Source organism: Hypomesus nipponensis, chromosome 24 (genome assembly GCF_054491055.1).
Source record: "Hypomesus nipponensis isolate SF chromosome 24, ASM5449105v1, whole genome shotgun sequence".
NCBI lineage: Eukaryota > Metazoa > Chordata > Actinopteri > Osmeriformes > Osmeridae > Hypomesus > Hypomesus nipponensis.
The window spans coordinates 7,292,501-7,307,508 of NC_140384.1; the positions used below are offsets into that span (position 1 = coordinate 7,292,501).

Genomic DNA, 15,008 nt, shown 5'->3' on the forward strand with positions numbered 1-15,008 from the left:
GGTCCGAAACTCCACAGAGTCCATGTGCTAACTCTGTAGAGGAGTTCTGAGAGGAGGAACATTGAGAGATGATCAGTGCTGTGTTTCCTGCCAACATCCCACCCCCCCCCCTCTCCCCACCCCCCCGTCATACAGTAGAATGTGTTACTTCACACCTCGGCGTGCTGCGACAGGAAGAGGCGTCCGTTCACCACAGGAGCAGAGAGCACCTGAGAGAAGACTTGTGGCATGGGGACAGGTGTTCCCGCTCAAAGGGCCGGGGTGTACGGTCTAAACAAGAGCTGAGAGAGCGACGCACTCCATGGCTCCGTACTGCTGCGTCAATCATCAGGACTGCTAGGACTGCTGTGCTCCTCTTAATAAGACACGTTTAAACCCATCCAAATGTAGCAGGAAGATACTAAACTATAGGCCTAGGCCCTTCCAATGCTAAATCAAACATCGTGGCCCAGTTTCTCAGACATGGGTTAAGCCTAGTCCTAAAGTAGGAGTAGGATTTAGCCACACAAAGTCGATTCAAACAGAGGCAAAGCAACCCAAACCTTTACGTATCAAGACCTAATTATAAGGGTATAAAGGGTAAATATTGAGCCTAGACATATTAAGAGCTGGTAGTGGATGATCTGCCAGCAGACAGGAATGTATAACAGAGGTCAAACACAACCCAAACAAACAGTGCCAAGTCGTGGCAACGCTGATGCACTTCATTGATTACAGTGTAACGTAGTTTGGAACTGATACGCTTCGACAGGGAACAAAGTCCTCTTCCCGCTGGCTATCCCACCAATAGGCCCACCCTGACACCACAACAACAGAGTCTGGAACCCCTCACAGCACCCCTCACCCCCTCTCCCTCTCTCCACCCCTCCTCCTCCTCCTCCCCCCCCTCTCTCCACTCCTCCTCCTCCTCCCCCCCCTCTCTCCACCCCAGTCGAGTACCCCAGAGCCGGAGCAGCTGTGGGTGGGCTGGAATGCAAACAATTACAGGACCACAGCTATGGATGGGAAAGGGGGGAGGGGGGGAGGTCGGGGTGTAACGTGATAGGTCATGATCTGCTGCCTGTGAGGCGCTGGACCGAACCACGCCAGGCATCCAGAGTGTTCCCCTCAGGGAGCCTGGGAGGGAGCCTCCTATAGAAACCTCCTCCCAGATCCAGACCATCCAGCCTCACCAGAGGCCACGGCCTCACCAGAGGCTGGGCGTCCGCATGGGCGCGTCCAAGCTGGACGTGTGATCACCTGGGTGAGGGCAGGGTCCCAGAGCTGGAAACATTTCCACATTTTACATTTAGCAGACGCTCTTATCCAGAGCGACTTCCATGAGTACCGGGACATTCCCCCACGAGGCATGTAGGCTTGAAGTGCTTCGCCCAAGGACACAACGTCATTTCGCATCAAACCGGCAAACTTCTGATTGGTTGTCCGATTCCCTAAGCGCTCAGCCATCTGACCCCCCATGGGAAGAGAGCTGGGTCAGAGGACGCCTCTTCTCTGCCAGCCCCCAGCGCTGGTGCCAGGGGGGGGCAGCAGTGACACAACTGCCCAGTTCCAAATGGAAGTGGCTTCTAAGCGCAGAGAAGAGAGCTGGGGGAAACACAACCATAATTGCTGGTCCGGAGCCACAATGGCCGACTGTGTGGTTGAGTTCCGTGCCAGCGTGCCCGGAGCGCTGCTCTGCCCTGCTGTTGGCCAGCGCTGGCGGGCTGGGTGTAATTACCTCTACATGCGACGCGGTGGGAGCCAGTGGAGGTGGGCTAGGTCTAATTACTGAGACCCAGTCTGACGTCCCCTCCCCAGAGGCCAGGGGATGCAGAGGTGACACACGAGTGATGCATTACGCAATGCTGAATCTGCATGCCGAGAGAGTCACAGCTTGACACGGGTGGATAGATTGTGGACGTTCTCCTGTGTAATTGCTTAAACAGCGTTTGCGAAGAAAAATAGGTGCCAAAAACGAACACCCAGATGGTCTGTGAAGGCCGCCCTCCCCAACCTCTCTCTCTCTCTCTCTCTCTCTCTCTCTCTCTCTCTCTCTCTCTCTCTCTCTCTCTCTCTCTCTCTCTCTCTCTCTCTCTCTCTCTCTCTCTCTCTCTCTCTCTCTCTCTCTCTCTCTCTCTCTCTCTCTCTCTCTCTCTCTCTCTCTCTCTCTCTCTCTCTCTCTCTCTCTCTCTCTCTCTCTCTCTCTCTCTCTCTCTCTCTCTCTCTCTCTCTCTCTCTCTCTCTCTCTCTCTCTCTCTCTCTCTCTCTCTCTCTCTCTCTCTCTCTCTCTCGCGTACACGAACGCGGTCAGACACGCACACACAGTCTTCTTCTGGTTTACACAGAGACTTGCCACTTACATAATCACATCAGAAAGCTCTCTTTTTTTGTATTACTCCCCCCCTCCTTCCCCCAAGCTTATGCATGAAACATAATCTGATCCCTGGGGAGGATCTGTCAGGAGTGGGAATGGGGAACAGAGGTGTGGGGGTAGGGGGGGGGGGGGGGGGCTGGGTAGAGCAGAGGTGGTCTGGTGACACGATACAATAACAGCTCCATTAGTCGATTCTTGGCTGGGGCCCCGTCGTGAGCAGAGAACCGATCTTGCGTGGCGATAGCAGGGTGTTATCATCCAGCACTGCCACGCTCGCCCTGCCTCCAGCGTCTCTCCACCATCCTCTGCAGGAGCTCAGCCGTCCAGGCAGCTGTGAGGGCTAGGGCTCGGGTAGAGGGGGCTGGGGTGGAGGGTTGGGGCTGGGGTAGAGAGGGCTGGAGTACAGAGGGCTGGAGTACAGAGGGCTGGAGTACAGAGGGCTGGAGTACAGAGGGCTGGAGTACAGAGGGCTGGAGTACAGAGGGCTGGAGTACAGAGGGCTGGAGTACAGAGGGCTGGAGTACAGAGGGCTGGAGTACAGAGGGCTGGAGTACAGAGGGCTGGAGTACAGAGGGCTGGAGTACAGAGGGCTGGAGTACAGAGGGCTGGAGTACAGAGGGCTGGAGTACAGAGGGCTGGAGTACAGAGGGCTGGAGTACAGAGGGCTGGAGTACAGAGGGCTGGAGTACAGAGGGCTGGAGTACAGAGGGCTGGAGTACAGAGGGCTGGAGTACAGAGGGCTGGAGTACAGAGGGCTGGAGTACAGAGGGCTGGAGTACAGAGGGCTGGAGTACAGAGGTCTTGAGTACAGAGGGCTGGAGTACAGAGGGCTGGAGTACAGAGGGCTGGAGTACAGAGGGCTGGAGTACAGAGGGCTGGAGTACAGAGGGCTGGAGTACAGAGGGCTGGAGTACAGAGGGCTGGAGTACAGAGGGCTGGAGTACAGAGGGCTGGAGTACAGAGGGCTGGAGTACAGAGGGCTGGAGTACAGAGGGCTGGAGTACAGAGGGCTGGAGTACAGAGGGCTGGAGTACAGAGGGCTGGAGTACAGAGGGCTGGAGTACAGAGGGCTGGAGTACAGAGGGCTGGAGTACAGAGGGCTGGAGTACAGAGGGCTGGAGTACAGAGGGCTGGAGTACAGAGGGCTGGGGTAGAGAGGGCTAGGAGAAGACTACCTTCGCTTCCTGCGATGTTACCCGAACCCAACGGGAGGACACAATGAAATCCTGATGGCTAACCAAAAGCACGCCGTGGAAGGGAGTCTTTCAGAAGAGCAGTTCAGGAAATCAGTGTGGACTGTCAAGGACTGGCTCATTTGCTGAGAATGTGCTTTGAGGAGGCACATCAGAGCACGATGCAGAGAGTCAGCTGGCTGACTGGAAGCAGATGGCTTCTGGCCAGTCGGAGAGTTTCTCCTCACACACCTTCCTGCAGTTTGTCCCACAGTCGCTCCAACTCCCCACGAACAGAGAGAGCACTCCGGCTCAAACTCTCGTCTGACGATCCCGATGCGTCTCTCTCCGTGAGCATGGAGAGGCAGACGCAGAGACGTGCTGAATCTCTCGAGCTGATGTGGCGCAGAGGCAGTGCATTTACATGTAGTCATTTAGCAGACGCTCTTATCCACAGCGACTTACAGTGAGTACAGGGACATTGCCCTGAGGCAAGTAGGGTGAAGCACCTTGCCCAAGGACACAACTACATTTGGCACGGCCAGGAATCAAATTTGCAACCTTCTGATTAATAACCCGACTCCCTAACCGCTCAGCCATCTGACCCCCAAGAGGCCGTAATCCTCTCTGATTGATCCGTATAGACGTGGGCACCAACAACCACGCGCCGCTAAACCGACGCACGCCACCATATGGTGTCTGCCTACGTGCCCCCGGAGCAATCTGAGCGTTAGCATGACTCACTCGATATCAGGGTGGGCCATGGAGGGCCCTGCAGTTAGACATCAGCCCGCCCAATATAAGCCAATGGGACGACAGGGAATCCAAATGGACAGGACACATGATCCACTTTGACGAATGGAGCGAAGGAAGAGAGTGTGGCGGCGAATAGTGAATGTGATAGGGATTAGCTTGACCCCGGTTACCCCTGGCAACAGAGGTCAACGGGGCTAACTGTCTTGTCAGCCGTTGCCATTTCCAGCCTGGCTCTGCCTGCTCAGAGCTCGCTGGTATCCAGTTACAGCCTGCCTCTTGAGAAAACAGTTGAAACTCTTGAAATTCATTTCAGTTCACTTTTTACTCCCCCTGCCTTGTTTAACACATGAAAGAATGTTTGCCATGCCAATCAACTGGCGGGAAACGAAGGGAAGACAACTGCACTGGAGCATCCACAGTGTGCCATGCAAAATTCATAGAATTCACATTAATCATTCATAAGCACTCAACCTCAGAGAAAGCATGCCTATATAAATAAAACAGCACTTTGGTAGGTACAAGATCTGTGTCTCTGGGGAGGGAGAGGACATACAAAGCTGTGCCTGTCCCACTGTCCATGTGCTGAAGATGGCAGAAACACAGCACCTTCCAGCCCTTCATCCCCCAGCGCTGGGACACCGGATGACAAAGGCAAGGGCTGAGGAAACCGCCGTTTCACGTTTGAATCAGAGGAGGGGGGGAGGGGGAGAGGGGGGGAGGGAGGCACGAGGTCGGGAACACGAGAGAAAACAGAACAGCTGGGTTTTTTTGTGGGGGGGGGGGGGGGGGGTTGTTTTTTCAGGATGCCAAAATAACACGTTACTAAACTCTAATCCTGTACTCTAGACTGTGGTTTAAGGTGACCTGGGGTTAATTAAGTAGCTGCTTAGGGAGAGTAGAGCTGCACGTGTGTGTGTACATGTGTGTGTGTGTGTGTGTGTGACTCACCTCTCATTCCCTGGCTGGAACTCAGACAGCAGAGAGGGCCTGCGACGGTGTGGCTGGGCCAGGTGTGAGCTGTAGTCCCTCACATGAGGGTGGTAGTCCACCAGGCCCACCTCCTGAAACACAGTCAGTCATCAGCACAGTCATCAGCACGGTCATCAGCACAGTCATCAGCACAGTCATCAGCACAGTCATCAGCACAGTCAGGAGCACAGTCATCAGCACAGTCAGGAGCACAGTCAGGAGCACAGTCATCAGCACAGTCATCAGCACAGTCAGGAGCACAGTCAGGAGCACAGTCATCAGCACAGTCATCAGCACAGTCAGGAGCACAGTCAGGAGCACAGTCATCAGCACAGTCAGGAGCACAGTCATCAGCACAGTCAGGAGCACAGTCATCAGCACAGTCATCAGCACAGTCATCAGCACAGTCAGGAGCACTGTCATCAGCACAGTCATGAGCATGGTCAGGAGCACGGTCAGGAGCACAGTCATGAGCACAGTGATCACAGTCATCAGCTAAAACACAGCACCAGGCCTCACGTCCTTGAGACACAAATCTATTGGTTCTACCTCCCTCAATACTACAAACTGTTCCATCAGTGATGCACCCAGCGGGTCTACCTCCCTCTAAAATACTACAGACTGTCCCATCAGTGATACACACAGTGGGTCTACCTGCCTCTAAAATACTACAGACTGTTCCATCAGTGATACACACAGTGGGTCTACCTGCCTCTAATACTACAGACTGTCCCATCAGTGATACACACAGTGGGTCTACCTGCCTCTAATACTACAGACTGTCCCATCAGTGATACACACAGTGGGTCTACCTGCCTCTAATACTACAGACTGTTCCATCAGTGATGCACCCAGTGGGTCTACCTGCCTCTAATACTACAGACTGTTCCATCAGTGATACACACAGTGGGTCTACCTGCCTCTAATACTACAGACTGTTCCATCAGTGATGCACACAGTGGGTCTACCTGCCTCTAATACTACAGACTGTCCCATCAGTGATGCACCCAGTGGGTCTACCTGCCTCTAATACTACAGACTGTTCCATCAGTGATGCACACAGTGGGTCTACCTGCCTCTAATACTACAGACTGTTCCATCAGTGATACACACAGTGGGTCTACCTGCCTCTAATACTACAGACTGTTCCATCAGTGATACACACAGTGGGTCTACCTGCCTCTAATACTACAGACTGTCCCATCAGTGATGCACACAGTGGGTCTACCTGCCTCTAATACTACAGACTGTCCCATCAGTGATACACCCAGTGGGTCTACCTGCCTCTAATACTACAGACTGTTCCATCAGTGATGCACCCAGTGGGTCTACCTGCCTCTAATACTACAGACTGTTCCATCAGTGATACACACAGTGGGTCTACCTGCCTCTAATACTACAGACTGTCCCATCAGTGATACACACAGTTTTTTTATTCTATAATATTATGCTTTTCAATACATTTTAATTTGGGCACCATACCCCCTCCTGAAATTTCAATTGAACAAACACCGCAGATTACAAATATGATAATATGATGTCCTTATCAGAAACGTAGAAGTATTTCAACACCGCTGACATGATCTCCCTTTGCTGTGATAATGGCTAGATCGAACGAGACCGAAATCTGGCCACTGAGGGGCTTTCTCTCTTTATGAAAAGCCGGTGCATCCCTAGTATCCACCTACGCCTGGAACCCCCTGGAATGCCTGCAACAGGGAAAAGCGACAAAAGACTGAGGTAGCCTCTGCATTGTTTTTATAGAAACTCTCAACACGGGACACCACAAATGGAAGCTTAGACAGTAGATGTTATGGGCCAGCTCCCAGGAGCCCAGCCATACTTCCTTCTCTCATCCACCTTCCCTAGGCCCCTGGATAATTGGGAGATGAGGGTGGACACAATAGAGGAGTCCTTCACATGCGACTCCCGACAAAGGGGGTTGCAACATGAACTTTTAACTTGGTCCGTCTAACAAAAGGTGGAGAGCTGTGTCCACAACACTGTAGCCCAGGAATGTTACTGTTGGAAAAACACCCAACGCAGGTCTCTGGGGGTCAAAGCCGCTCCGCTGGTGCAGAGTAATGCTCTGTTGACAAAATCTCCCCTGACCTCTCGACGCCTGGGTCACACTGCCACGGTTCGTAGCGGTGCTAGCCAGCTTGAAGCGGCGGTTTAAACCTCTTTGCACTGACTGACTGACCGACCGCTTGGCCCAGGAGGGGCGGGGCAGCACCCTTACCGTGTGTGCCCGGGCCAGCTGCAGAGGGAGGGAAGCAGGGTTGGGCAGGTGGCGGGTATCCGCGGCCCTCCGGCCCTGGGGCACCGACTGGGGGTGCGACGACATGCTGGGGGCGGCCGCTTCCTCTACAGACAGGAAGTGGGTGGGGCTGCAGAGGAAGGAGCGTGCATCATGGGCTGTGTCTCGTAGCCAGCGGCTGTTGGAGGAAGAGGGAGAAGAAGAAGAATGCACAGATGAGACTGAGGTCAAAGTCACTTTAAAACAACATCTCCACGAACCAGTTTTATCCGGAGCTGGGCTCGTGTAAGACTAAGGTCCGTAGAGCGCTAGACACGGATATCGTATTCGTAGGGACCAATCAACATCTTGCATTGTGTTTGGCAGGGATACAATGCTGCTTTGCGTGGGCCAGCTTCACTGCACCAAAGTGTGTGTGTGTGTGCGGATATAATAGTGTCAGCACCTCACTGCCCCTGCAGCTGTTAGCTTAACTATCACTCCTGCTTGAAGAGTCACCCAGCACCTGCTCAGCCTCAGCCGGATCTTCCTCCACCCCCCCCTCCCCCCCCCCCTCCCCCTCCGCCCTCCCCCCTCCATCTCGGATACACACTCACACACACACCCTCTGTTCCTCACACATGCACTCTCCGGACAGCTCCCTCTAGCACCCAGCCTGCCAGTCTGATACTGAGACATGCACCAGGGCTTTGACAGGGATCTCCAGGAGCCATCAATAATTCTATGATATGTTGAGACCTGGATGATCTTCCGACGCGAATGAAGTTTGAACTCCAAGGACGCTGGACCAAACGGCCGTGTGTGCACTCCTAGGAATAAGCTGCATATGCATATTTCACTGTGAAGTAGTGGAGCCAGTGCCGTCTGGTTTTCCAACACCCCCACAGTCCCCTTGGAATAAGCCGAGGGATGAGATGGCATATCCTTCACACGAGTGAAGAAGTTATTATAAAAAGGCAAGAGGAACAAGAGAGGTCTAATCCTCTTACAGTTTCACACTGATTACAAATTGTTGGTAGAGAATGTATTGTTGAAATGTGAGGAGGAGACTGTTTGCTGCAAGAGCGGTGCACCAATACCCTCTTATTTAAGGACGATGCGAGTACCAATATTTTGTTTGGAATACGAAAGTATTGGCTGATGTCCTGTACTGATATGAGTACCTTTGGGGAGGGGTGGGGGGGTTTCTGTTGAGTTTCGAATCATTATTCGAAACTGAAATGTTTCAACAACAAAAAACTGCCACTAGGCCACCTACAAAGCATTCAGTCTAACTGACAACTACCAAAGCGTGTCTAGCTTGGCAGGAGGGAAACGCGAGGGGAAATATTTCCGAGCGATATCTTCTCTTTCGCACGTAAGTCACTTCCTTCCTCTCATTAACAGCTTGAGAAGATGTGCTGAACACCAGCACGCGAAGCTGAGAGACATTAGCGGAGCTGTGGAAGCCGTAGGAGGGAGTGGGACTGCCTTGCTACCCCGATACTCTCGGGGCATCAGCTCTCCTATAATTAGCTCCGCTGATAGTTTCCCAGCAAGTTCACAGGCCGCATCATTATACGTCAGTTTACTCTGAGTTGGAAGCGTTAAATTGCGATGCCAATACCAGATACGAGTGTTCACCATGCTGCGTCGGCCCCGATACAAGTGCCAACAAGTACTACTGGAGCACAATATCGGATCAAGAACTTACAAACGCAAACAAGACACTCAGAAGAACAGTTTGATTTCACTCAAGGGTCAAACTCTGAACTCAAAACGCCTGGAAATCCTAAATGACCACCAGCTCTCCTCCCTTCGGCCCATCCACCAGAGAGACCGGCTGTGGAACTTTGGCACCATTTTGCGCCGGAACGTTGAAAGGAGAGGAGGACTATGCTTCTTATGTCTGAGCACACATTCACAGTGATATTCCACCAAACTGTGTTTTGATAGTAGTGGCTACGCCTGCTCTCCCCTCATGTGGCCAGGATCAACTCCCAGGATCGACTCCCTGCCAAAACAGGCATTAGGACACTTGCCATTTCCCTGGGCCTCTCAGGAATGATGACCCTGAAGCTCTCGTAGCTCAGGTTTCACCGTTGTGTGTGTGTGTGTGTGTGAGTGTGTCACACATGGAGGGCCACTGTACAGACTGGGCCTGTGCTAGGAGCAGCTTGAGCTCCCTTCCCACATGCCTGTGCCCTCCAGAGGGACGGGACACAGGCCAACAACACTCCCCAGTACAACTGAAGACAGAGTCACACACGCACTCATCCATCCGGAGAGGCTGTGAGCCCATTTCCAGAGCCGTCGCAAATCTTTCCAAATAGTACGGGGAGGAATATCGTCGGCGAGTCGTTTCTATGCACGCAAAAGGGGAACAGGCCAGAGACTCTTTCACTATCAAAACAGTTGATGAAATAGTAGGACACATCGTGAGAGGATTAACCCTCTACAAGGAGGCCATCTTCATCTGCTTTTCGTTCCGTTCTCTCTACGTTTTCCTCGGCTCTGTTTGTCAACACAACGAGCGTCAGTATCTGACTTTCCTTCCTGTCTCTCCATCAGAAGCACAAAGTGCTATTTTATTTTCACAGTTGAACCCCCCCTCCCCCCCCCAAAAAAAAAAATCCCCGGTTGTGAAAGCCTTGGGGGTTGTTCCTCCTGCCGGTGAGGGAACAGAGAAGCACTGTCAACATGAGCTGGGAGACGCCACGAGACTGACACACTGGGCCTCACACCAACCTAACATGGATGGGAGTGCCTTGCTGATTTTAACCATGCAGCCCCCCCCCCCACACACACACACACACACACACACGCACACACACACACGCGCTAACAATTTAAACATCAGTTATGATGTTCAAAAACTGCCCACAAACAATGATCTTTATGGGAGTTTAATCAAACCAAATCCCATGTTGGGGGGGGGGGCATAGTTTAAGGTTCAAACGGCGCTTGGATGAACCTGATGTGAAACACATCTCGGCTACACCGCACAGACGTTGTGTAAGAAACAGCTCAACAAAGAGCAGAAGGAGGCCAAGAAGACAAAGAGGGTGAGATAAGCTTTCCTCCTCCGAGGCCCCCCTTTGATAAACCTCCAGAGCGCCTCTGAGCACGAGAGAGAGAGAGAGAGAGAAAGAGAGTTAGCAAACGAGAGAGCGAAAAATAAAGCAATCCAAAGAGGAAAAGAGCGAACGAAATGGAGAGGGAGAGAAATACAAAGAAAAGGAGAGGGAGAAACCGAGAACAGAGCGACAGAGCGAGAAGACAATAGAGGAAAACAGGTTTAAAGTGAGTCACAAGACCTTCAGAGAAAGAGAGAGAACAACAAAAAAAAAATATGAATCAAGTCGAGTAAGCCAATACAATGAAAGAGCTTTGACATAAACAGAGAGGCGATCGAGGCCTTCCAGACAGGAGGCTAAACACATGCACTGGCAACGCTACAGACACCCACAGGCAAGCCGCTGGCTCACTGCCAACGCTGCGAATGAACTCACTCACCCTACTCCTTTACTCTAGCTCTCCGCACTACCTCTGTTCCTCTGCCTCTCCGCACTACCTCTGTTCCTCTGCCTCTCCCCACTACCTCTGTTCCTCTGCCTCTCCCCACTACCTCTGTTCCTCTTCCTCTCCCCACTACCTCTGTTCCTCTGCCTCTCCCCACTCACTCTGCCTCTCCCCACTACCTCCGTTCCTCTTCCTCTCCCCACGACCTCTGTTCCTCTGCCTCTCCCCACTCACTCTGCCTCTCCCCACTACCTCTGTTCCTCTGCCTCTCCCCACTACCTCTGTTCTTCTGCCTCTCCCCACTACCTCTGTTCCTCTGCCTCTCCCCACTACCGCTGTTCCTCTGCCTCTCCACACTACCTCTGTTCCTCTGCCTCTCCCCACTACCTCTGTTCCTCTGCCTCTCCCCACTACCTCTGTTCCTCTGCCTCTCCCCACTACCTCTGTTCTTCTGCCTCTCCCCACTACCTCTGTTCCTCTGCCTCTCCCCACTCACTCTGCCTCTCCCCACTACCTCTGTTCTTCTGCCTCTCCCCACTACCTCTGTTCCTCTGCCTCTCCCCACTCACTCTGCCTCTCCCCACTACCTCTGTTCCTCTGCCTCTCCCCACTACCTCTGTTCCTCTGCCTCTCCCCACTACCTCTGTTCCTCTGCCTCTCCCCACTACCTCTGTTCCTCTGCCTCTCCCCACTACCTCTGTTCCTCTGCCTCTCCCCACTACCTCTGTTCCTCTGCCTCTCCCCACTACCTCTGTTCCTCTGCCTCTCCCCACTCACTCTGCCTCTCCCCACTACCTCTGTTCCTCTGCCTCTCCCCACTACCTCTGTTCCTCTTCCTCTCCCCACTACCTCTGTTCCTCTTCCTCTCCCCACTACCTCTGATCCTCTGCCTCTCCCCACTACCTCTGATCCTCTGCCTCTCCGCACTACCTCCGATCCTCTTCCTCTCCCCACTACCTCCGTTCCTCTTCCTCTCCCCACTACCTCTGTTCCTCTGCCTCTCCCCACTCACTCTGCTTCTCCCCACTACCTCTGTTCCTCTTCCTCTCCCCACTACCTCTGTTCCTCTGCCTCTCCCCACTACCTCTGTTCCTCTGCCTCTCCCCACTACCTCTGATCCTCTGCCTCTCCCCACTCACTCTGCCTCTCCCCACTACCTCTGTTCCTCTGCCTCTCCCCACTACCTCTGCCTCTCCCCACTACCTCTGTTCCTCTGCCTCTCCCCACTCACTCTGCCTCTCCCCACTACCTCTGATCCTCTGCCTCTCCGCACTACCTCCGTTCCTCTTCCTCTCCCCACTACCTCTGTTCCTCTTCCTCTCCCCACTACCTCTGTTCCTCTGCCTCTCCCCACTACCTCCGTTCCTCTGCCTCTCCCCACTACCTCTGTTCCTCTGCCTCTCCCCACTACCTCTGTTCCTCTGCCTCTCCCCACTACCTCCGTTCCTCTGCCTCTCCCCACTACCTCTGTTCCTCTGCCTCTCCCCACTACCTCTGTTCCTCTGCCTCTCCCCACTACCTCTGTTCCTCTGCCTCTCCCCACTACCTCCGTTCCTCTGCCTCTCCCCACTACCTCTGTTCCTCTGCCTCTCCCCACCACCTCTGTTCCTCTTCTTCTCCCCACTACCTCCGTTCCTCTGCCTCTCCCCACTCACTCTGCGCTCTGCCTCTCCCTCGCTCCTCAACTCCACTCCGAAGCTACAGTGAGCCAAGGACTCTACTCTAGCCTACATTTCCTCTCCCTCTTCTCTATTTAGGGATGAGTAAATCTCATGCAGCGCTCAGCTATCACAGCACACACACACCGACAGCTCTCAGAGTCTCCTCAGACGACGAGCATCCCATTACCCATGCTGCCATTCTATTTAGCATGCTAGGTACCACACATACATAGTGTGGTGGTATGCGTATTGGGAAGTCACGCACAGTAGGAGTACGATCGCAAACAATCGACTGGAAGTCTTCTTAAAGGAGTGTCAATCACATTATGTGTCTAAATCAGTCAAGCTCTCTCTCAAAAGAAAAACATGTATAAAGTTTGAGGCTTTGACAATCTTTTTGTCATAGTGCCAGCTTTTGAATGAGAAAGCCCACTTCTATGGATTGCTGTGAGAACAGTATTGTCAATAGGAAGTGGTCGTATCCTGCCTGCTGTCGCTCGGTATCGGACAGATAAGCGGGCTCTCCACTCCGTTCTCACCGCGGTGAGAAGGCCGATGAGTGAACAGAACCGGGCCCCTCAGTTGTGGGTTTGGTAACAGCTTTGGAAGTGTGTAAAGTGGAGGTTTGGAGGGGGGGTGCTTGGACTGGGAGACCAGGAATGTGGCACCCTGTCAGCTCTCATAAGGATTTATCTTCTCTGGATCCTCATTACCAAAGAGCCCCGGCAAAGTCTCTCTCTCCCTCTCTCCCTCTCTCCCTCTCTCCCTCTCTCCCTCTTTCCCTCTTTCCCTCTCTCCCTCCATCTCTACCTCCCCCCTCCCCCCCTCCCTCCCTCTCTGAAAAGGCCACACAAAGCACACATTGTGACACACACCCTCCCCACTTCAAACGCCACTTTACAGTATCAGTTATTCCTTCTGAATCCTAAACGATGAGGCCAAAGCGCTGACTACATTTTACAAGAAAAACAGCACATCCACATTTTACCTGTCGTCTTGTTGCTGGAGGTTCAGCCATACCACGACACCAGGAGTCACAAGTCTAGTTGTATGCTGTTTACTACAGCCAGCCCCTTTAATAGCTTCGTGACAAATAAAACATGAAGTCACACCTTATTCTTTAATTCTTTCCACAGCTGGTTACTGGCAGTGTTCAGAGAACTACAGGCCGAAAGCCCAATAAGGAATTGACTCGCAGAGCCAGTTAGCTGGTCGCTCTCAGACTCCCTCCCTCCCTCCCTCCCTCCCTCCCTCCCTCCCTCCCTCGCCTTTGACGTGAAAACAAAGCCATGCAATTAATCTATTGAAGCCTCAGAGCAGGGGCCCCTAGAGGTGCCCTGAGGTCAGAGAGCAGGAGGAAGGTCAATCTGGATGGTAAAAGCACTGGGCCTAAAAACAGACACCATGGAAACACAAAGCCATTCGAAGTGGACCATTTGTTTTTTAGCAAATGGATCTGGCATAGTTATGGAGCAAAGACTTAGAACACTGTATGGTCTATCACTTACAGTCTAGTACAAGCCTCAAGTCTCTCATAAGCTTGAAGGCATTTCTATGTGGGAGAGGCCTAAGATGTTTATAAATCCCTATTCTTTGTTTCAGCAAAGCTATTCCTCCAAGCCAACTTCACGAGGGGAAGATGCCAAGAGCCAGCTAATCAGAACCACAGTGGAGAGAGAGAGAGCGAGAGCGAGAGCGAGAGCGAGAGCGAGAGCGAGAGCGAGAGCGAGAGCGAGAGAGAGAGAGAGAGAGAGAGAGAGAGAGAGAGAGAGAGAGAGAGAGAGAGAGAGAGAGACAGAGAGAGAGAGACAGAGAGAGAGGATACAGTGTTAGCACCATATCCAGTAAAACACAACTGGCAGCAGGAGAATGGAAACTACTCTGCATTTACAGTAGGTTAGCGTCAGGAAGGGAACAGCACAAACCACTCTGCTCCCCTCCCCCAATAGCCCCACTGGGCATTAAGCTCTCTCTTCCTCTGAACAACATCAAACAAGGGTATCCAAACAAATCAACATTAGGCAGAGGTGTATATTGCAGTCAGCGGAAGAGAAGTTACATCCTGCAGGTGCAGACCTGTTTGACGTTAGTGGCCTTGGTACGAGGTTTTGCATAAAAAATCGTGCCCAAATTGAGCCCAAAGCAGAGATCTGTAAAATTATATATATATATAAAATATATATATATATATATATAAAATTGGAATCTGGCTTAATGAAAGCAGTGTTCTCAGTTCCAGATTTGTTTTCTTTTTGGGACTTAAAAATAAATAAATATATATACATATATATACATATATATATATATATATATATATATATATATATATATATGTA

General features: G+C 52.3%; 1 protein-coding gene across 1 annotated transcript in view; it reads right to left on the reverse strand.

The window, feature by feature from the left end:
* ncor2 (nuclear receptor corepressor 2) overlaps positions 1-15,008 on the reverse strand; it is a 77,240-nt gene that overhangs the window by 54,603 nt on the left and 7,629 nt on the right. Inside the window, 2 exon segments of the mRNA XM_084690875.1 lie at positions 5,230-5,342; positions 7,493-7,688. Coding sequence (XP_084547001.1) covers positions 5,230-5,342; positions 7,493-7,597 — 218 coding nt within the window. The 5' untranslated portion in view covers positions 7,598-7,688.